The following is a 23388-nucleotide window of genomic DNA, read 5'->3' as shown; positions in this document are numbered from 1 at the left end:
GCACTTTTTCAATTTCGCTCCTTCTGTGTGTAGAACGATTATACAGCAAGCACCATTTTGTGGCACATTTAGCTCATCTAGAGAAGCTCACAAAGAACCAAAATGCTTATACGAGCTTCTGAACCAACAATTTACATGCTGAGAGGGATTGTAATGTAAATGACTCTGAAGAGTGTGAGAATGGAAGGCGTGTCAGTGATATGTACACTCCAGCAGAATGTGCCATCATCTACTGACTGAGATAAGAGCTGACATTAGCTAAACGTGAACATATGCCACTAATATGTCATTCAATGTCATTCTAACTCTGAAAGTAAGATATATATATACACACACACACACACACACACACACATACATATATATATCTCCCACCCTATGGTATGTAAAAATGTTAAATAAAACCCTCTAACATTCAAGATAAACCTCTCTCAAGACAAAGATACATTTTTTAAGATACAAGTTAAGACATTTTTGCTATGTCACACCATAGGACACAATCATGTGTATTATTTTTACAACATTCTTTTGCACTTCTTGAAGTATGTGAATATTGGTTGAGTAGACTTTCAATGGATGGATAAAAATATCTATTAATTATTTTTTTGATTTTATATAATGAAAATTTAACTGACCCTTGACTTTAAATCAACTTCATGGTGCACTTTCAATGTGCTGTATGACATTTAACAATGTTAAAGACAGACTGTTATAGATAAACTAGTCAGTAGCTGGATGATTAGTTGACAAGTTGACCATTCTAACTAGCCCTAAATCTAAACCCATGAAAACATGTAAAATGATCAGCCTTTAATTAAAAATCAGAAAGTTGAGCAATATGTAGCTCAACATATGGCGTGAAAGATCTACCTGCTTTTATCCCGTTATAACCGTGCTCTGACAGCTCCTGTTCCAAAGAAACACATGAAAGCTTCAGCTCTGCCGTCCATGCTGAGAGTTAGTTGAGGAAATGGAGCGTGAGAGCCATCATTAATAACATAACCCATGTGATGACACAGCACGCCTTCCATCCAACTGAGAGACACATGGCAAAGCCAGCCATTTGAGTCCTCCATTAATTCAGAACAACACTGTCTACAGCAATCACTTCCATAAAGTCATTTCATACACTGCACCATGTTTCCTACTAATGACAGAACACAGAGAGCCACATTAGGCAGGAAGAGGCAGACTTGGCAAAATGTCAAAGTGAAACAGTAACTACAAATAACTACACCGTATTTATAAATGTTATCCATCCTTCTGTTAAACATCCAAGGTTAACAACTGTATGCACTTAACAATCCAATCCGAAGGGTCTTCATCTGTGTGTATGTTTGGGAGATGGGGGGGTTAGATGTTTCTTCTTCCAAAATGGATGCGCTTTGAGGATGTTATCACTTTTCCGGTCCATTACCAAATATAATGGATGTGGCCCACTGCCATCTTGATTTCCCCTCAACACCAAAACAAATTAATCCCACTAATGACCGCTCCAAAAAGAAAAGAGCACCAAAATCAGATAGAAGTATTCACCATCCATCAAAGTTGGAAATCTGACAAAACGGATAGCTCAAACACAATCTAACCCAATCATCTTGATCACTTTGTTTTGTTTCTCTCTTGCCTCAGACACATTTATGCAATAAAAATTAGATCCCCATGCAGGAGCAGACATATTTATTTGTTACAAAGACGAAAAGAACTACTGGTACATTGTGTCCTTCAGCTGTTTTGAACTACTAAAAATCTTCCTTTTATAAACATTAAACACAGTTTCACAAAAAGCATTCATTATTCAGTGATTAAAGAGGCAATCCATTCAAAATGGAAATTTCATGATTGTGTAGACTTTATTATTATTTTTTTATAGTTCTTGATTATGGTTTGTCAGTTTTGATGACAAATATCAGTTTAGACCATCTACAAAATAACTTCTGTTGGGTTCCAAAGAACAAAGAGAGGTTTCAAATGACATTATAGTGAGCAAATGATAACAGAATTTAGATTTTTGTGTGAATAAACCCATTATTAGCCAAAGGATGTCAGCAGTACCTGATTTCCAAACAGGTTGAATCCATTGATGGCTTCCAGGGCTGCTTTGGCTAGTCCCACCGAGCTAGAAGACAATAGATCAGATTCGCATTCACAATGAGAATCTCCTTTTTAAGACAAAATGAATATTGCAATTGCTATTTGAGCACTTTTCGCGAACAGAGAACTAAGCTCTCATTAAATACTCTTCTGTTCCAGGTGCCAATATTCAAAGCCGTTTTCATCCATGAAAGACTCCTTTGAGGTTAAACAAAGCTAATAATTTCTGTCATTTTTGCTTTTTCAGCCACTCAGTCTTACGATTAGAGCACACGATTAGAGCTAGGTGTGCTGAGCAATAAAAAAAAAAAAAGTACCCAATTGCTATTGCTGAAGAAAAATCAATAGCAAAAATGTAGAAAACGAGCAAACTGAAAGGCATTGAGGATAATTCTAAATTGAAAAGAACATGGAAGAATCCAGCTCAGCTCTGTGCATCCATTCCCAACAAAACCATCAAGCTACATGAGGTTGAGACACTATTGATTTTCTGTCTGGACAGAAAGCAAACATGCTCAGCCCCAGATCTATTGGTAAAATCTGACAATGATGCTGACAGACTATGCTACTTTTACATTCAAGCTGGTAAAGCTAAAAATCACAAAACTGGATAATGTATAAAAAATGAGGGGGAACCATCTGCTGTAATGTGTTACTATAACTGGCTCTGTATTGGTGACGGTTGGTCTGGTCTTTGTAATTGGATGAAATGCCCTTTATTCTCGTTTTAATTAAATGGAAAGTTTCGGAGAGAATTTCAAAAGAAACTTTTAAACAGGCCTCTTGAATGGTCATGAATTACAGCCCTCTCAAGTTCTGTAACTATACTGAAAATCTGGCACTCTTTCAATACAATCTAACAATGTTGCTTCTGAAAACAGTGACATCTATTTCCTCTGTGCTGGTCCTGACTACATAGATATAAAACATTTATTACACATTTCATTCTCAGCTCCAACCACCGAAACACAACAACTCTATTCACAGAATAATCATGTTAGAGGAACAAACTCATTAATTACTTACAAGAAAAGCATTTTGCTTCAGCTTGCAAAAATTAACATTTACATTTATAATATTCATTTTGCATGGGCTCTGTAAACACAGAGAGTGGTATAGATGAGATGCTCATTCATCGTAAAAAAAACTGTTTTAATAATCATCAAACATCAATTCATATTGCAAACATATGAATTTATTTCTTATTTAAATGGGAAAGACTACATTTATTTGTTTAACAATGCATTAAACATAGTAACAAAGTGTTATATTTAAATTGATTTGGAAAGGTGGCCTTAACTGCCGTTTACTTGCATCAGACTACATCAAGCACAATGCACGTACTGTATTCATATTGTATTGCAAAACACTTTTGCTGATAATGAGGTGGAATTATTACCCGTATCCGTACCATATTTAAGGGTGGGTTATGGTGTAAGGGATGGGTCAACAGTGTTATTAAAGATATAATTACAGAAATTAATTATAGATAACTACATACAGGTATTTAAAAAATATATAAGTACAATATAAAAACATGTAAGAAATAAAATGCAAAATGAAATACACTATATCAATCAATTAATTTAAATGTAGGTGCATAGTAGCAAAAATAATTGTAATCATGCTAATTTACTTATTATAAATGTTGAAAACAGTTGTGCCACTTATTATTTTTCCTTTAGGAAATAAAAAATAACAGCATGTATGTGATATAGAAATCTTCTGTAAAAAAGTATAAATTATAAATATAAAGTATAAATTACTTTTTGCTCTAAAACAAGCCTCAGGTTATCAAATTATTTAAGGTAAAATCGTGAAGCTTTATGTTACACATTTTCTGAATAAGTCAGAAAAAAAAACATAAAAAACAATTTTTTTATACTAAGCAATAAAAAGTAATTATATCGGCTCTTCTCTACTTGACAGCTCTCTAAAATATATATTTTAAAGACTAGTGAATCATGAATTGATCATTATAAAGTATTTCAATATCTGCTTAAAAATGTTAAACAATATTTTTCATTCAGTTAAAAAGAGCCGAAGTCAATACTCTAATTGGCCCTCAGTGGGAATGCTGTGACGCCAAGATAAGGAAGCAGTGATGGAGAGAATCATTATTGAGTCTGGTTATGAAAGAGAGGCAAAGTGATGTGTTGGGAGTCATTGCCTATTGACTTGCTCTTCTGTATAAAGCATATTGTCTAGGCAAATCCACAGTCCATACTGTCTGCAGAGCACCAAGAATCATTTCTGCAAAGGGCAGATAGGAGCTTCTCTATGTGAGTCCTCTCAGTTAGAGTTCAGTCACTCATGGACTCGCTCAGAGGAGGTGAAATGAAGTGTCACCTTACTGGAAGGCCATCACAGGCATGCTCCAGTCTATAACCTCCTCAACATGAACACAAACTTTCACTTCGTTTTAGGTGCTGGGTTTCAATAATGCAAGCAGCAAACAAAAGTTTGTTTCATTCCATACAGAGCATGAGTAATGTTGCCTTAGTACTCACTAAAAATAAAGGTTTAGAAAAAAGAAAAAAGAAAAAGCTTTGTGCCTTGTGCGCTAATCAAAATGAAAAGACGCAACTGAATTAAAGGAACAGTTCACCTGGAATTCAGGTCTCAGTCAGTCGTTATTATATTTTTGAAACTAGAAATATCTTTGTTACAAAAACCTATAGACCTATAGACCTGCATACACATACGACAAACCTGCCAACAATGCCCCGTTATTGATAAAATAGCCTAGACATACTAGATCACTACATTATATTTCTCAGCAACAAGGTGGTAAACTTGCTTTTTTTTTAAGTAACTAAACAGCTTGATTGTTTGTAGAGAGACACACATGCATTTAAAAATTTTAAATGCATGGCTAGCCGTTGATTATCCCTATCAATGCACTCAGATTATTTAAATAATGACCAGCACAATCTAAAAAAAGCAGCGCAAATTACGACATACTTTTTTGGTTGTTAAATAATGGTGCAAATACCAGTACTTTGACAAGCGCAAACATTAGTAAATCACATTATTCATTTTAATATTCTCTTCCCATAATATTAGCACCTGAAAGGGAAACTCCTACAAATGCATATTCAATAAGGTCATGCGCAAAAATAACTGTGAATTTCCAAAATTGGTAGATACTGATAAATTGACATGTTGTACAATAGTCAATGTTTTCCTTGATATATTGTACATCCTTTCCAAATGATATCGTAGAAGTTGAATTTAATGATACAGAAAGGGAACAGAAAGGCAATGCTAAACCTTACCTGGAGTGCAGTTCTGTGCTCCCATTGTTATATTTGCTTCCCCGCTCCCACATGCCAAAGTCTGGCACACGATACGCTCTCTCCACACAGAACACCAGATTCTGGATGAATGATACCTACAAATGCAAACATGTCAGGCAAATGTGTCAGACCAAGCTCTCCAACTCCTTTGCTTGCTATCTAGACATCAGCGCACATCAACAAATCTAGGTTTGCTTTGAGAAGAAGGCCTGCTCTCAAAGCTTTTCTAGGCCATGGGTGTTTTTATTTGTCAATACATCAGCATTCCTTCGTGTTACCCATCTAATATTCTGATTATACATGAATTTATTTGAATAATGATCCACTGTTTAAAGCAGCTAAGGTAATCCATCACTTCCATGGGTGGCATTGGTAATATCATAAGCCCCTCAACACTTCCCATCCCCAGCGCGGAATGAGGCCATAGGAAAAACAAGATGAGGGAAAGAATGATGACTTTATGGTACATAAATGAGGAAATGTTCAAACACCCGGGGAGGCCGGGCTGACAGCGCTTTTAATTTAACATGAAGAGAACTGAGGGCCCCTAAAGCACGTTAAAATGGGGCACTGAGGAAGGTAGGCGAAAGACAAAATGCAGAGGGAGAAAGAAGGAGAGAGGGATGGCTTGAGCTCTTTTATTTTGGGCCTGGACTAAAATGATTAATGTGACGAGCTTTATGGTATCTTAATGAATACCGCAGGCCTGGGGTGGCACTATTTTCTCTCTTATTTCTTCTCTCAGCCGCAGAGACAAAATGCAGTGCAGGAGTGGAACTTTTCTGAGGATCAAGATGGATCAGTCATGGTCGCTCGTGTTTGCTGGATAAGGTGTTTTAGTTAATAATTGTACAGTAACTGCTGAAGCGCCCCATAGTCTATAAGTCTTTCCAATAATAGATTTACACTATGACATTTCGTAATCACTCATAGGCCAAATATACCTACAGTAATGGCTCAAGTTTTAAATGAGCTCCAAAACTAAGACGACACACAGAAATGGATCTTTAGCTGTTTAAACATATCAAATGACTTTAAGTTCTTTCCCGTTCCTACAAGCAGAAGGAACTGCATGAAATATTCTGAAATATATCAGTCCACAACTGATTGAATCACTATTTTTGTGTATCACTATTGCTTTGTAAAGCTGTATTGTATATTACTTTTTCCTCAGTATTTGTTAGTAGTAGTTAACATCTCAATTTGCAAATGCATTTGCATTGTATTAAAACCTTTCAACAAGAATTTCATTCCACAAATCATTGTTCATCTTTAGACTCTATGTCAAATCGTGGACAGCCAAAAAAACAAAACAGAACCTCAAACCTCAAACCTCAGAAACCTTTCAGATCGGATGACACACAAATATGCAGATTGGAAAGGTTGAAACCATTACTTTTAATTTGTCAGATGGATAACCCCCCTGGAGCAACTAGGGACTAACTAGCTACAATTGAGGGCTACTAGCTCACGAAGTCCCCTATACCCACTCAATCCAAATTTGAAGCAAGGCAATGCAGAACCAAGCACATATTTAAAAAAATGCACTGCCAATGATGAGTAGGAAAAATATTAAACTAGCAATTTCTCCCCGATTTGTTCTGCTGTTCATTAATAATGGAATGTAATGGGCTGCTGATTTCACAACTGTGTTTTTTTAATTGCATTACACACCCCAGCAAGCACTGTTTAGAGACGTCAATTAGCAACTCTTTTGCAAATAGCAAAATAAAAGCTACTGTGACAAGTTGTTAAGGTTTGGGAGGAAAGCTCAGATAGAAAGGTGATTCTGCCTGTCACATACACTATGTAGTTGTACATAGTAATTGCTTGAAAACACAACATTTAAGAGTAACAATTTTCAAGGAAAGGACAATGAGGCTGAATAAATAAAAGCTGCAGTTATTCAACAGACAGTGGTTTATCAGCAGAGTGTTAAATAAATGCCCTTGAGAGAGGATAGCTGGAATAAAAGACGCTATTAATGAAGTCTGTGGAGCCCAAAGAAAAGAGAAAGATTACACAACTATTACAGCAACCGCTAACGCATCTCGGTGTCTCCTCTGGTGTGTGAGTCCAGGGTCAAGGGTGAGTGCTTGCAGGATTTGAAGATGCCTTTTAACGACAGTTTCATATTTTTGCCACAGTATTTTCTAAATAGAATGCTCGAGCAACATAAGTGATCTCTCAGTTTGGTAAAATGCAGGAATTGGCATTTATGCTCTTTGCCCTTAACCATTTCAACAGTAATATTTCTTACAGCTAAATTGCTCACTGTAGACATGGCCAGAATGCTCCACAAGCAAGTCCTCAGGCAGAAAGAGAGAATCCAGTGGCTAGTACAAAGATTTTGGCAACGCCTTATCTACTGCAAATCATCATGGCAAAAACTGGTGAAAAATCCCAAATCTCAAACACTTACAGTGCGTACTACAGTACACAGTACTATCATACAGATGACTATCTCCACAAAAATTAACGGACTAAATGGTCCACTGCGTATTGTCCATCTTTCTGTTGGCCATTCCCACAAAACCTGAAGCTGTTACTAAGTCTGTGCAGGGAAATCTTTTGCCCTCACATGTTCCACTTAATTAGACGATTCCTACAGACATGTCTAGATTTACTGCACGAAAATTAAACAACTAAAAACATGGCAGCATGGCATGCATTTTTTTTAACACGGCTTAAAGGCATATATTTTGTAAAGCTGCTTTAAACATTGTAACATTATTGTAAAAAAGTGCTATACAAAAAAAAAAAATATTAGCTCAAGCAAATTGGATTTAACTAACATGAATTAGAGTGGTAATGGTATTTTTTATGAATAGTTTATGTAGTCGTACCTCATCTGTATTGTAGATTATTTGTAGGCCAGAACAAATCATTTCAACCAGGTACAACAGAAACAGGGACAAGGCATCAATCTGAAAAGGAAAGGAAAGAACTAGTAGAGTAGTTTAACAATGATATAACTCTATTCCCACGGTAATGTAAAGGTTAATGGTGAGTAAAAGGAGAATGTGACTGCAATATGAAACTCTGAAGTTTTCATTACTTGCCCATTACTGGACAAAATTGAATTTTAATAGCTTAATTCAAAAGGTTGAATTCATTTTGTGGGCTGTTGACCGCCGGACCAGTCAGCAGATATTACAGCAGCATGTATGAAATAAACAAGCAGTCGTGAAGAATGAGATGAGATAACCAATATCTTTTGGGCAGTTTATATGAATATTGTGTGTGAATGCAGTGTGAGAAACACCTGTAGATGGCTGTACTCTTCATACACGTAAACCTCATCTCCAGTCTGCACATTAAATATTGAGTGCAGGCATGTGGACGGACTCGGGTCCTGCTTAAACTTTTCCACCTGTGAAAATATTAGAGCGAGAGAAAAGATGTGAGTAAAAACGGTAGAATCAATGAAATATGCAATATATAACCAAGGTATGAGTTGTTTCATAATTAATCAAATGCTTACTAAGGTAAGAGAGTCTAATGATATTCCTGGAGGTCATGGTTCAGTTGAGCCCCTGAACATAATTTTATCTCATTTCAAAGTACCGTTCTGTAATATTGCATTTTATCAGTAAATGTACATTAGCCCTTAAACTGAAAATTACAATTAAGATGACGTGAGTGTTTGGGAGCAACTTTGAATGTGTGCATCTCTCTACAGGAAAGATGTAGTGCTCCCAGATGTCTACTTGGCTTGAAATAGATGCTAGGAAGCTGCCGCAGCACAGCTCTATTCAATCAGGATGAGTTATCTTCAGAACTCAAGCTTTAGACGTTTTAGGGCTTTGCTGGACAAATAATGCATTCTCTGCCATCAATGATAATTTAACAGCAAAAACATTTAAAAATGCCAAACTGCTGACAATATTTTTTGGATTCAAGCTGATTTCAGAAATGCAATAAGGACAATTTGGAAAGATGTGCTGAATGTTGGGTATTCACGAGAGTTTTTATGACATCAATTTCAAGGTAAATGTGTATTTCATAGTGAGTTCTATAACTGTTTGGATGAGCGTAGGGAAAACAATAATGATAGCATAATAAAGTTAATAAATTAACAGTATTGGATAGGAATGACAAAAGGACAGTTCAATAATGATTATCTCCCAAAAACAAACAAACAATTTTTCGGCATTCACTCACTATCGTAAAGTCATCAAGTTAAGATCATTGGATGTTTCTCTGACCAGGCAAAAGATGAAATGCAATTCACTTGCAAGCATTAATTCTAGCATACATGGATTTCTAGCTTTTTAAAAACGGCGCATTCTTATTTCTTACGGTTGCAAAGAAATTGATTTCAAATGCATTGGATGTCATATTTCTGTCCCGTGAAAGATGCTCAGACCAGTCATGACACATATTGCAAATATTAATATAGATTTGCTCTAACATTTGCTTATTAAACAGCAGATTTTTACTGAATTGAATACATATGATAGCAGATGAAATTAAAAGGTGATTAAACAGAAAGGGATGAAGATGATAAGTAATCGCTACGCTGAACAGATGCGAGTCATAAACTCAAGTAAATAAGGAGATTATGCATACGATAGGTAAGGCTTCTGCAATGACTCACCACAGAAAACCAATCACCTACCCAGCAGACGTGACTGCCGCAGGGTTTTTTGCCCAGACGTTGAGAATGAGGTCGCAAAATATATAAGCATGATTATTTAATGCGGCACAAAAATGAGACATAAACCGCAAAATAACAAATAAAAAAAGCAAAGGCATAATGTTCAAAAAACATTATGAATTATTAATTGAGCAATTATTAAAAAATAAAAAAATCTATTAAAGATGTTCCTGCAGATGCACTACACATTAGTGACAGCCAAATATACTATGTCTATTTCATTTGAATTTAAAAGTAGTCTCAAACTATGGGTGCACGCACACCAGGAAAGTCCGCTAGTTCACTTTCTTTGGTCTGGACCAAAAACCACAATGCTGATTTTTTTTTGTTTGGTGCAGTTCACACTGCCCTTTTTGAAAGAGACCAGAAATTGTAAATAAATCGCACATTCGTTGAACAGATTCTACAAAGCTGGGAAAAACAGGAAGTGTAAAATCAGGCATCATAATCGTAGAGATCTTTCATAGTGCATTTTTTTTTTTTGCCGAAAACTCTTCTTAAATTTACCCCTCCTTGGATTATTATGATTATGACATTATTAAATGTTTATCGTAATTCTTTCTTGTCGTGTCGTCATTCTACACAGCACTGTGAGGACAGGATGAATATATCTATAGAAGAGTTTAAACTGCTATAAAATGCTGATCTAAAACAAAAACTCTTTCATTGTGTAATCTGTAAAGATGCTTTTCTTTCTACGGGCGCATCCAATGAGGAGCTGGCGAGTCAGGATTTTCGACTTCACCTACGTAACACTACTTTATTAATAAATAGGCATTACAACATATCATAAAAAATAAAAGATGAACCACATGACTAAAGCCATCTTTAGCAGTAATGCACATATTAAAATCCTACTGATGTTGAAGGGACCCTTCACCCGTCAACACAGCAGAAAACTGGGCCGACCTTTCCCACTGACCTCATCACACACGGGCCCCTACAGCATATTTTAAGTGTTATAAATAAGTGGCCCATTTTTTCATTCTTCCCTTCCCATCTCTCGTCAGGTCATGAGAGGCATTCCTCCGACCCAGATACACAATGATTTTTTTTTTTTTTTTTACACCAGTTACACAGCTGTATAATATTGTTGTACGTTTCAGAAAACACTCATCCCTTGGTCCAAATCCACATCTAAGTAAAGCAAATATAGATAGAGGCAAAAAGAGCGATAAAGACGCCTATGAGACAAAGGATGACATTTGAAACATCTGTTAGTCATCGCTGCCTGTAAAATTAAACCAATAAAACCTGAAAGCAACAGGGCAGTGAGTAACCTTCAGTTGCTCAAGGAACATCAATTATTCTCTGACACACCACTTGGCAAAATAGAGACTCTATGAAAGTGATTTATTATGTATGACTTTAGATTGACCTTTACTTAACTCATCAAAGCTAGTTTTCTTATGCATGTATTTGTGAGCGCATAAAAACTAAAGCTGCATGCGTCTCTTAACTATAATTCGAGCATTCATGGTTTCTTTATGCTTTTCATCTATTTGTGACTTATTTTTCACAGTGTGTTATCAGCAGCATGCCACAGTAAACACGTCTGTTGAATATACCTGGGGAACTGATGATATGAACAGTTGCAACGCATTGTGAGTTTATTAAAAAGCCAATGTTCTTTGTGAATGCTATAGACAGATGTTAATGAGCACTGCACTGTGTAATTAACTGCATAAACGAGGCATTATAATTAAGACACAGAAAAGCTTTCTTGCAAATCAGGTCTTAGGGGTCAGGAATAAATGAAATGGAACAATTTCAAAGGCACAAGAGAGGCATAATTGCTCAGGTCTACACCGGGAGAGAATAGCTGCTATGGAGCAATGGCCAACTGTAAAAACCGCATTAACGTGAGCTCTTTTGCATGTAAAATGAGACCGCTCTTACTATTACTGCCCCAACCAACACGCATCAGAACATAACCAAAAATGTTAAGTTCAAATGCATTCAATTCATTACTAGCGGATAAAAAGCCCGGGATCTGCATGTTAAAGGTATTTTTAGATCAAAAAGATTAGGAAATGTGCATAATGTATGTGTCTCCAGAAAGCCATAAACACTGTAAAAATGACACAATCTCTCAGGAACAATACCACTAATTAAAAAGTTTTGGGTGCAGTTAGGCTTTGTAAATGGTTTTGAAATAAGCCCTTTGTGGTCAGCAAAAACAGAGTAGAAAAAAAGTAATACTAATTCTTACAATATTTGCATATATACATTTACAATACAATGTTTTATACAAATTTATAATAATTTGTTTTTAATGAATTTATTAAACTATAAGAAACTATGGTTCTTTTGGTTTTAATTGGTTATTATTTATTATATTTATTTATAGTGAGATGCCACTTGTTCTCAATCAAACATTAGCAGTAATATAGATTATAGATTACCATATAACGGTCTGAGAATCATTTTCCATGACAATATTTTAGCGATCATACTGCGTGTTTTCTATTAGCCGTTTAGAATCAATATTAGAATCACAACTGATCTAATTGGTCAAACGGGTGTCCAAAAAGTTCTAAACATGTTTCTAAAGTTCTAAAAGTTCACACACAAACATGTCGTTTGTAGAAGTTTTCCATACGTAACAGGATGCTTTATAAGACAGCGCTGGATGAGGTGAAATTTAGCTACAGTATACACTACTGTCCATCTCTCAGTGGAGAGTGCACTCTATTGCAATGTTTTTGAAAGAGCAACAATGTTTATACTAAAAGTAAAGTTTTTATCCATATATCATATCATCCGTATGAGAGACTAGGTATGGTCCTGTGCATTACTTAACATTTCCTTTCAATTGGTGGTTTAAAAAAAAAACAGACATTACCAGCTGGACCAAAACAGGAAGCCCAATAACTAACCAAATGACAGCAGCAACTCCAGGCAGCTCGCCATGGGAATGTTGTCAAAACCCTGATTGCAGCAACATCCAACTGTTAAAACCACAGAAAAGCTCAACTGGCAGCCACTCAAATACAACCCCACAGACAACCCTTTAAATAATGCCCAAGCACCAGCCACTTTGTAGAGTGAGTTCACACATCTGCAGTCAAAACCAACTCTACTGTGTGCCACAATCCAGTGCGAGTTGAGGCATGGACAGAGACCTATCACAGGCAAGAATTAGCAAAGCAAGAAAAGATGAGATATTTGATTTACAGTTGATAAAGAAAACTTGAAGCAGTTCATCCAAAATTAAACATTCCTTTTTATAAGGAATCACTTACTCCTACGTCATTCAAAACCCATAAGAACATATCTTTGAAACACATGAAGATATTTGTAATGAAACATTAAATATTTGTGTTCCTCAGAAGTCAATTACACCACATCTTATATATAAAAGAGCAGCTAAGCGGTTTAAGAAAAGTCTTACGGTCACTTTCTATGATTTTATTTAGACTTGTCATTACATACAAACATTTATCAACTAGTGCTGTTAAACGAATTAATCGCAATTAGTTTTCGTTTACATAACATGTGTGTACTGCATATTATGTTTATATATTAAATAAATAAATAAACACACACATTTGTATATATATATATATATATATATATATATATATATATATATATATATATATATATATATATATATATATATATATATATATTAAATATATAACAAATATACACAGGGCACACACATATTATGCAAACAAAAACATTTATTTTGGATGTGATTAATCATGATTAATTGTTTAATCAACACGCAAACATAGAGCACATCAAACATGCTTGAGATACGAGAGCCAGTGTACTCTGATATATGCTTTGATCCCATTTTTGTTTGTGTGGACTTTTTTTTTAGGTTTCATCACAAATATGCTAATTTGTTTTTCAGATAAAAGTCTGATTAAAAAGGTTGATTAAATAATGACAATTTTCATTTCTGGTTAAACTAACTCTTTAATATTTCATGAAAAACATAAATATTTATTTCTAGTGAATCTAAAAATACACTGCTAAATAAAATCATTATTTTATGGTGGAGCCAGTTATAATGGCAGGGCGAGTAAAAACTAGGACTACTGTCCTGCCAGGCTTGCAGAAAAAAAAAAAAAGCAACGAAACGGTGAGTGGGACCATAAAAAAGCCTCACGCCATGTGTAGAGCTCTTTCTGAGATTTACTATAAACCCTGGAACAGAACAGAAAACCTAGTGTTGCCTGAAAGTGCGGCGAACTGGAGAAAATGTGAAAAATATGGAATGCGTGTACATTTTCTCTGAAAACAAAACTGAAGTAAGGTGGAAATCTGCATACAACGAAATACATAGCAAAGTTGAACCACAATGAACCAATGTGAACATGCTTATGGATCACAATGGACAACAAAATTACACTCAAAGCGCTAAACGCAATCTACGCAACCTTGCCAAGCTTGTGCCAACTCTGCACAAGGTTGTTTTACCTGCAAGCTGCTACATAAGCGTCACCTTAACCTTACAAGAAAACTACCAAAAATGATCAAGAGAACCATAAAGTTGTTCTGCAGTATGAAACCGCTCATCAGGGGTGAATAAAGTGATCTTCAGCAGGTTGCTCGAGTTTTCAAAAGGCAAAATTGATGCATGAAGCACTGCTGCGTTCTGTCCTATGGTGTGACGGTGCGACCCACCTTATCAGACTGCCGCATGTAGCAGTACATAATCCCCCGCATGCACTTGATAGCAGAGTGCTCCAGTTCATGAGTGCGGCCCATGTCATCATCAATGCGCCTGTACGACAAACATTCTGCATGAGTTCCCGGAAATCACGTTATTATGTTGAAAATGCATATTTTAAAGGAATCGGCAGCATGCCATTACTATCTACTAAGGCAAGTGTTGAAACCATCGCAGTCATAAAAAAAGCTAACATGCAAATGCGACAAACTTTCACACATAGTGAGAAAGCTCACGTAGAGCGCGCACGTGCAAACACCACCCACATATACTCTTACAGAGACAAATAGAGAGTAAGTAATGGGTTCAGGCCTTGCTGTCAGATCGGAATCATCTTAATTAAACTCCTCTGACAATGCTAATATGCAGAGGTGAAGACTGATGACTACGTCTGTCTTTGATATACGCCTGCTCTCTATTTTTATCTTCGCATCCGTCCTCTAGAGGAACAACCCTCTCCAGGAGGAGTGAGAAGGGAAAAAAAATAACACTTTGTCTTTGGAGTTCAATGGAAAGTCTTATTCTTGGATGCCCTCCTATAAATCTTGTAACCTTGACCCAGGTCCGTAGAGTGCCGGTGACCTGCTTTAGGAAGAAGGGAGATTTGTGTGTGTTTGTGCATAAGATAGATATACTGTATGTGTTTAGAATATCTATAATTCCCTTTTTTACTGAATACTGAAATTCAGTGAAGATATTGTGAAATTGTGAATAAATAGATAAAATGTCAGCAAATCTTTATATCAATGTGTTTTTTTTAAATTTTGCATTTCTAGTCAAAAATGACAAAATTTCTGCATCCTGTATGCTACCCTCAAAATTAATTGGAATTTAAATAGAATTTGCAGTTGTTAATTATTATTATTGTTAATTATTAAGCATGCATGTTAAAGATAGAGAGAGAAAAGAAATAGGGAAAATAAACCTACAAAACAATATTCAGGTTTTTGGCTGTCTCAGCCAGTGCTGGTTCAATTATTACGGAGGGAAAGAGCAATACAAAACCAATCAGACACTGCCTAGAAAAGGTCATGCATCAAAACCTACCGCCTGAACAAAAAGGACTTTTATTGTGTTTTTATGAAGCTTTTTTTTCCTTGTCACAAAATGCTTTCTTCAAAGCATCTTATTTTGCGTTCAACAGAAGTCACAGAGGTTTGGAATGACATGAAGCTGAATAAATGATGACAGATCTTATTCTTATTTTTGGAGGGAAATCTGCCTTCAAATGAAAGAAGGAAAGTCAGTGCAAAGCACAAGGAAATACTGCAAGTGAACCTCTTGGGAGAAAGTTCATTTTTAGGAAGGAAAATAATTCAGAACACAAAGCCAAATCACTGAAGCAGCTATAGAACAAGATAAATGTTCTACAACAGCCCAGCTAAAGAGCGAGCGGGGCGGTGTTTGGTCATAACATCTTGGGCTCAAAGTGACTTTGGACAATCCCCCAAGAGGAACCTGGGCTTTAGCTCCAATATCTTGTTCAAGGGCATAAAGGTGAGAGTTTGTCAATTCCCTCTTGAAGAGTTTAAACATATAACCTTTAAGCTATCTGGTATCCAGTACATCCCTGGACATTAAGTTCAATCTAATTTTATCTTAACTGAGCTTTGGAAACTGCAGTGTAAAAGCAGCAATCCACTATTTTCAGGACAGGAACAAGCGAACCTGGATCAGTGGGCCAAACTGCTCTTGATCAGTGGGTAAACATGCTTACCTCAATGTGATTAAAGCTGTCACTGATATAAATCTATCAATCTGTCTTTTAATGGATTATTAAAAGAAGGGGGTCTCTTACACTTAGCAAGACTGCTTTTATTTGTTTAAAAAAATACAGTAAAAAGAAACACCGAAATATTACACAAATTTGAAAATATATATTTTTTTAATGTATTCTAATTTATTCAGCTGCCATTTGGCAGCCGTCCTCCAGTCTTAAGCATTACGTAATTCTTTAGAAATAACTTTATTTAATTTTTTTATTTAAATATTTTTATTATTATCAGTTGGAAACAGTTGTGCTGTTTAATATTTCTGTAGAAACCTTGAGGCACTACAGACAGTTCAAAAGAACAGCATTTACTTGAAATTGAAATATGTTGCAAAATAAATGTCTTTACCGACGCTTTGATCAATGTGGAATAAAAGTACTAATTTCTTTAAAAAAAAAGAAAATGTATCAAAAACTTTTGAATATTAGTGTGTGTGAACAGAATATTTAAGCTTCCTTACAATAATGACGCATTCACTTTCAAGGTTTTATTTAAAGAGGCCTATTCTATCAAGTCACGCCACAAAACTGCTTATTTAGGCCAAATCATAGACATAAGGTCTGTTCACATCAAGTGACTCAACAACCAGGATGAATAAACGTTTTCATGTTTTTATGCATAATGCAAGCCATCTGACAATACAGATTCGTCTTGCTCACTAAAATAGCTCACTAACAGATATGCTTTTAGATGGTGTCGAATAGCTTGTTCAGCCTTTTGTCCTTGGCAGTTAAACTCATCTTGTTTTTCCCAGACACCACAGATGGTATATACCGTATACCGCTGCATATGGGTTCTCTGCGTTGCATATGCATACCGTATCACACTTATCTTTTAGCTTTTTTATCTTCTTAAATATTATTGTTCTCTAAACATACAGCACATATTACTTTTCATCTTGCTCATGTTGCTAATGCATTAATGGATTTTGATTAATGACTGATGAGCAAATGGGACAACTAGAAAAGAATCAGTTTATAGAAAGGTATTGCACGTCTATTAATACTCAGTACTACCTGTATGCCAATGCCAGTGCCCAGATACTGGCTGCGCAGTAGAGCGAGTCTCTGACTTTAGCCTCCTTACAGGTGGAACATGTCTTCACTGGAAACAGACCAGTGGTAGGGCTCTGATAATTCAGAATGGTGCACTTGACTATAAGAAATGAGAGAAGGACAAAGGTAAAAAAACAAAAACAGATACTGTGTTACTATTAACAGTCAACAGAAACAGCAGGTGCCTCCACAAACACTTACTGTACCTTGCCGTTTACGTGGCTTTGACCTTTTCGCATCTGTTATTCTAGCTGTCTGACACAAAACACCACTGCATGTATAGCTAATTAAATAATATTGCATATTTCTCATCTTTAGAAATATTATGAAGTTGAAAAAGTAAAAAGTAGTAACATCTTTATCCATCACTGTGCCCAACTCTCCACTGTGATTTCTCTTTACTAATGTATAATCAGGCTGAATAGGGCACTTCATTTTTCATCAGCACATTACGGCTGCACAAATGAAGGGGACATTCATTCCGAGCCATCATTTGTTATGTAGTGTTTGGGTCAATTCATAGAGACAGTGCCAGCAGGGCTGGGGGATAAGGAGACACTGGGGGGAATTAGTCAGAATATTAATATACTCTTCAGAGAGGCTGCAGCCAGGATTACTCCGACTCCCATCGGAAGAAGCCGGCAATCCAGAAAGGGCGATAAATATGTCTTTATCTGATTAGGCCTTGTACTGTAACTGCGGCTGATGCCGCCAGGACTAAAAGGAAGACTGCAGTTGGAGGCTTACAGAATGTTGCAGGGAGGAACAGTTCAGAGATCAATTGTGACCCTGGACCACAAAACCAGTCATAACAGTCATGAAAAGTGAATTAATAAGCTTTCAACTGATTTACGGTTTGTTAGGAAAGAGCAGTATTTGGCCGAGATGCGCCAATTTGAAAATATGAGAGTACAAAAAATTGTTCTTAGCAATGAATATCACTAATCAAAAAGTAAGCTTTGACATCTTTACAATAGGAAATGTACAAAATACCTTCATGGAACATGATCTTGACTTAACATGATTCTTGGCATAAAATAAATTATTTTGACCTATACAATGTATTTTTGGCTATTGCTACAAATATACTCTTGCTTCTCATGCTTCTTTTGTGGTCCAGGGTCACAATTAATCTGCTGAAATCGGTCTCACAGCCTGCTATTACTGCCCATTTGCTCCTGTGAAAACCTTAAATTACCAATCAAGAAAATCTCATTTGCAGTCATTTCACAGTCGGCGCAGCTTGCAGAGGATCACCTGTGCATTAAGTGACTTCTTCGAAGAAAAGAAAAGAAGAGAAATGACATGTTATTCACACTCATTTTTAGCATGAGGGATGAAATGCATCACAGCACTCTAAGATGCAAATTCTTTGAAGACTACATCTCTCTCATCATCTATCAGCATAATGCACCTCTAAATCACCCCTAAAACTGCACACACAAACATGAGGTTTCCACCAAGAAGCCATTTTTTATACACCTAGAAGAAAGGAAGCGGCTGGGGGATGGGGGGTCCATCAAAAAGAGTGAAAGAATGGGTGGAGATTCAACCACACAGATGAAGAGAGACAGAGGAGGAAGACAGAGGAAGAAGACAGAGAAAGAAAGAGAAAGCAAGACTCTTTTGCCCATTAAAAGTTAAAGCTTGTTTTCTCCAACCTTAATCTTGTGGAGGCAGGGGAAAGATAGCAGAACTGCATTCACAACAAACAGGCCGAAGAGGAGAAGAAGAGGAAATGAGAAGCACTGAAGCATGATGTCATTACCACATAAATAAGAAAACCCAGAAAGAGAGTGAGAAAGATGGAAAAACGAGAAAGACCGGAGATAAAAATGGCAATAACCTTCTATAAAAAGTTCAGAATAACATACCATGCATGCTGCATATAATGCGCTGCGTTTATATAGAGTACTGCACCCATATAAGCCGAGATGCATTTCAGCTCCGAGGAAGGCTCTACCAAAACCATCTGAATTATGAAACTTACCACATTTATTTATTATTGTAGGATTCATCTTGTAGGGAAAGACATGGGGATTCACTTTCAAAACGGGATTACCTTGCGCTAACGCTGTACGTTTGTCTGCTTCAACCATGACTCATTCAAAAGGATCACTGAAATGAGAAGAATCCTCTATGTCACTCTTTTCTCTTTGTTCTCTCTCACTTCCTCCCTCTCTCTCTCTCACCCTGCAGTGCTCTCATCTCAGGGTTGGCTGTCTGGGGATTTTAAATGAGCTTTAGGAACAGGTTGAAGTCCGGATGGAGGAAAGAGATTGAAAACATAGATTTCATGTATGCAGTGTTCAAGAAACAAGGCTCTTCCATCACAGAGTGTTCTGCTAATGAGCTGAGAGGTTGAATCAGGCGTGCTAGACTGAACAGATACACCATACACACCACTTTCCTATACTATTTTAAACCAAGCAACTGGAGTCTGTGTTCTTTACATTGAATAATAGGGTCAATCAGAGATGTTTAGGTCCTCCATTGGTCAAACAACGTTTTTGCAATAAGAATTAGGCAACTGCGTGTTCCACTCTCCATGCATATTAACGTAAATAGGGCACAAATCTGGCGGTCATATTCTCTCTTGTCTTGTAAATAAATCTTTAAGAACAAGACACAATTACTTGAGAATGAAATCACTAGAAGCCATTTAATAATACTAGTGCAGTCTTTGCAGGAATCATTTTCTTTTGCTTCGGCATAAAATATAATTAATCAGCATCAGCACAAATATCAGTCTGCCTGCCACTATCCAGATCACCCTCACCTACGGGAATGACCGATCAACAGCAAATCAGCAACCAACAAGATCATTCTAAATCATTCATTTACAAACAACACATACATTTAGACTAAGCTAATCAACCCTAAAAAACATTAACAAGTGACTGATTTCCCTTCATCCAAGAAACTTTAAGAATTAATAGAACTATCAACAAAACTCTTAATCTTACATACGCTGTTTCACCTTTTATAGCAGTATTTATTGTCATGTTGAAGACTAAAATTGAAAGCGAGATTAGGTGAGAGGAGAGGGAGAAAGAGGCTAGGCAGGAAAAGAGATGAGTATTGATTAAGAGCAAAATGCACAGAGGAGCTCGGCAATGAGAAACCATACTAGCTCCAAATGAATTTTTTAGTGCTTGGACTGAACTCATTTGCTGGGTATTATAATTAAATGTAATGGTTTGGAGACTTTTTGAATCGGCTAATTAAATTAGGAAACATCTTGCCATAATTAAATTATTTTAAAATATGAGTAAACACCAGTGCACTTAATACACAGATCAGCTGTATTAAAGAAAATCAGGAGTAACTTTGCAATTTGTGCACAACTTGACACCTTAAATGCACTGCTTTATAATTTTGCACTTGTAAATAAAATTTAAAAAGGCGGTGCATCTAGATTAATCCATTATACGACAGAATGAGGTTAAATGCCTCATTTAAAGACCATAATCGAGTGTTCCCCAACTATCCCGAGTCAATCATTTCATAAAACGCTCAGATCGGCTTCTATTCTTAAACCTATGTGAGAAACAACTTACATCCACGACATCAATTCTCACCTGCGCTATAGTAGCGGTCAAGTTTTTCCCAAAGGGGCTCATCCTCACAGTGCAGTATAGACAGCTTAAGGGGTTCATAGATGGAGCCTGGTCACAGAAAGCAAAAACAGATGTTAAAGAACACTTGAGTCAGCACAGATCAGAAATATCGTGATGCTTATCTCATCTTTAGATGCAATTCAGGAATCCCTGGATGGAAGTGATGAGCGTACCTCAAAGTCAGCATGGGTTCCTAATGATGCTACTATAGACTACTGACCTGCTGCAGGCCCACTTTGGGCTACTTAGTATGCCGAGGTTGAGCTGACTCACCAAAATCAAAATGCGCTTCATTTAGTCTCTGGAACCTAAATGGTTTTCTGTTCCATTTACAATGCTAAGAGCAGCGAAATGTAGATTTACTGGGGTGCAAAGGCAGCAAAGCATGCCAGGAAAACAATCAAAGCAAAATGCAAAAGACTAAAGCTATTGTTCTCCAAATGCATATATCAAATCGAACGTCATTGCAAACACACACAGCTTGATTGCAAAATTGAAGGCACTGGCACAAACTCTGTGAATAATGGAACCTGACACCAGTAAATTCAGCTTTTTCTGCGAGGAGTGAAATTTAGGGGAACCCCATCAACTGGAGCACTATTTCAGACACATTTAACTTTGGAGCAATTTACATTTTAATAGAATCGACCCAGGGTCAATACCTCAGGTACTGAAAATTCACATTTCCTAGCAAATTAGCATAATTCCCATCAGCTTTTAAGTAGCAGGGACAAAGCCATCTCTTTTTAAGATAACTCCAGCTAAGCAGTGCACATCCAATAGGCAAATGAAAGATACTCCTCATTTTAGTTTCGCCACATTGATATAAAAGTAACTTGCCTCGAGAAGCATACTCTGTTGACAGATTTGATCAGACACTGACAGAAAGAGATGAGCTGCACTGCATTACTTCATTTCATTAATCACAGAATTTGCCCCACGATATCACCAAGGATTATTTATGCCTAACACTTTTATTCTGATGAAATATTACAGATGAAACACTAGAATTATTATTTTCTGCAATGAAAAGAAAATAAATTAAGCACCAATTTTAAATTAGGGATCAAACCGTCTGAACCTAGACTGCTGTATAAACCGTTATTAAGATTTATTCAGATACTTGTGAACTGAAAAGGAAAGTTCTTATTTCTAACGTAACGTTCCTCTTTTCCATGAACCAAACGCTACGCTCCAACTTACCAAATTTCTGGAGTTTGCGATGAACATTCACTTCATTGGCAGTGTTGGCCATTTTTCATTAGGTGAACTCTACGCCAGGCCTCTATTAGTTAAACTACAACATTAGTATAATTCAGAGGGTTAGCAGAAAATAGAGAGAAAAGACAAATTACATGAAATCACACAGTGAGATTTTCTTCAGGCATGGTTACTGAATGGACATGCAACAAATTACATTATACGCAATTGAAAGATGATACGGTATGACTGATGTGAGGGGATGAGATGACAATTAAGACTTACGGAAATGACCACGAAACCATATAAACTACAATGCCAATGGACCTTCTAAGGTAATAACTGACAAATGTGATCTGTACTACTATTTTAAGAGAAAAGTGCAAATCTCAACTGCTTGAATGTTTATATTGTTGCAAAAAGTAAACTACATTACCTCACAGGATATATAAGTATATCCAACTTCACCCCATAATGCAGTTTATGCATGTAAAGTGATATATTCTATATTGGAAATCTTAACTGCTTGTAAAATATAATATCACTCACATCTAATCTGCTCTATATGGCAATAAGGTAACAACATTAAGGTACTGACATCAATAATATTATGAATTTGTCTTTGTTTACTCACCCTTGTTATTCTAAACCCATATGAATTTGTGGAACACAAAATAAGATCATTTTAGGTAGAAGGTCAGCCACTGTTTACATTCACTGAATATCTTTTCTATACAGGTTTAGAAAAACATTAGAGCAAGCACTTTTCTTTTTCACGATTTGCTATGCCTTCAACAAACAAAACTAACAGGAAGAAACTATGTATGATTTTATTTATTCATCTATCTTACATAACCACAAGGGGATTCTGAAAACTCTTTCAAGGGCTACTTGAGTTTTAATGTCAGGCTGAAGCAGACGCTAACAAGCACTGAATTAAGGGGGTTAAAAAGCCTTTCAAAATCTTAGACATTCAGGGGACTGAAGTCTTTTTAAGTGCT

General features: G+C 36.3%; 1 protein-coding gene across 3 annotated transcripts in view; it reads right to left on the bottom strand.

The window, feature by feature from the left end:
- phkb (phosphorylase kinase, beta) overlaps positions 1 to 23388 on the bottom strand; it is a 59615-nt gene that overhangs the window by 35878 nt on the left and 349 nt on the right. For 2 of the 3 annotated variants that reach the window (XM_043244735.1, XM_043244734.1), the window contains exons 2-8: positions 21149 to 21235; positions 17529 to 17667; positions 14695 to 14794; positions 8659 to 8766; positions 8240 to 8320; positions 5373 to 5488; positions 2056 to 2119 (exon numbers count right to left, since the gene is read on the bottom strand). In XM_043244735.1, coding sequence (XP_043100670.1) covers positions 2056 to 2119; positions 5373 to 5488; positions 8240 to 8320; positions 8659 to 8766; positions 14695 to 14794; positions 17529 to 17667; positions 21149 to 21235 — 695 coding nt within the window. Of the gene's footprint in view, positions 1 to 2055; positions 2120 to 5372; positions 5489 to 8239; positions 8321 to 8658; positions 8767 to 14694; positions 14795 to 17528; positions 17668 to 21148; positions 21236 to 22390; positions 22485 to 23388 lie in introns of all 3 variants that reach the window. The other variant, XM_043244736.1, reaches the window with a different exon arrangement.

This window comes from Puntigrus tetrazona, chromosome 7 (genome assembly GCF_018831695.1).
Source record: "Puntigrus tetrazona isolate hp1 chromosome 7, ASM1883169v1, whole genome shotgun sequence".
NCBI classification, from domain to species: Eukaryota; Metazoa; Chordata; class Actinopteri; order Cypriniformes; family Cyprinidae; genus Puntigrus; species Puntigrus tetrazona.
This window is presented reverse-complemented; position numbering and strand designations above follow the sequence as displayed.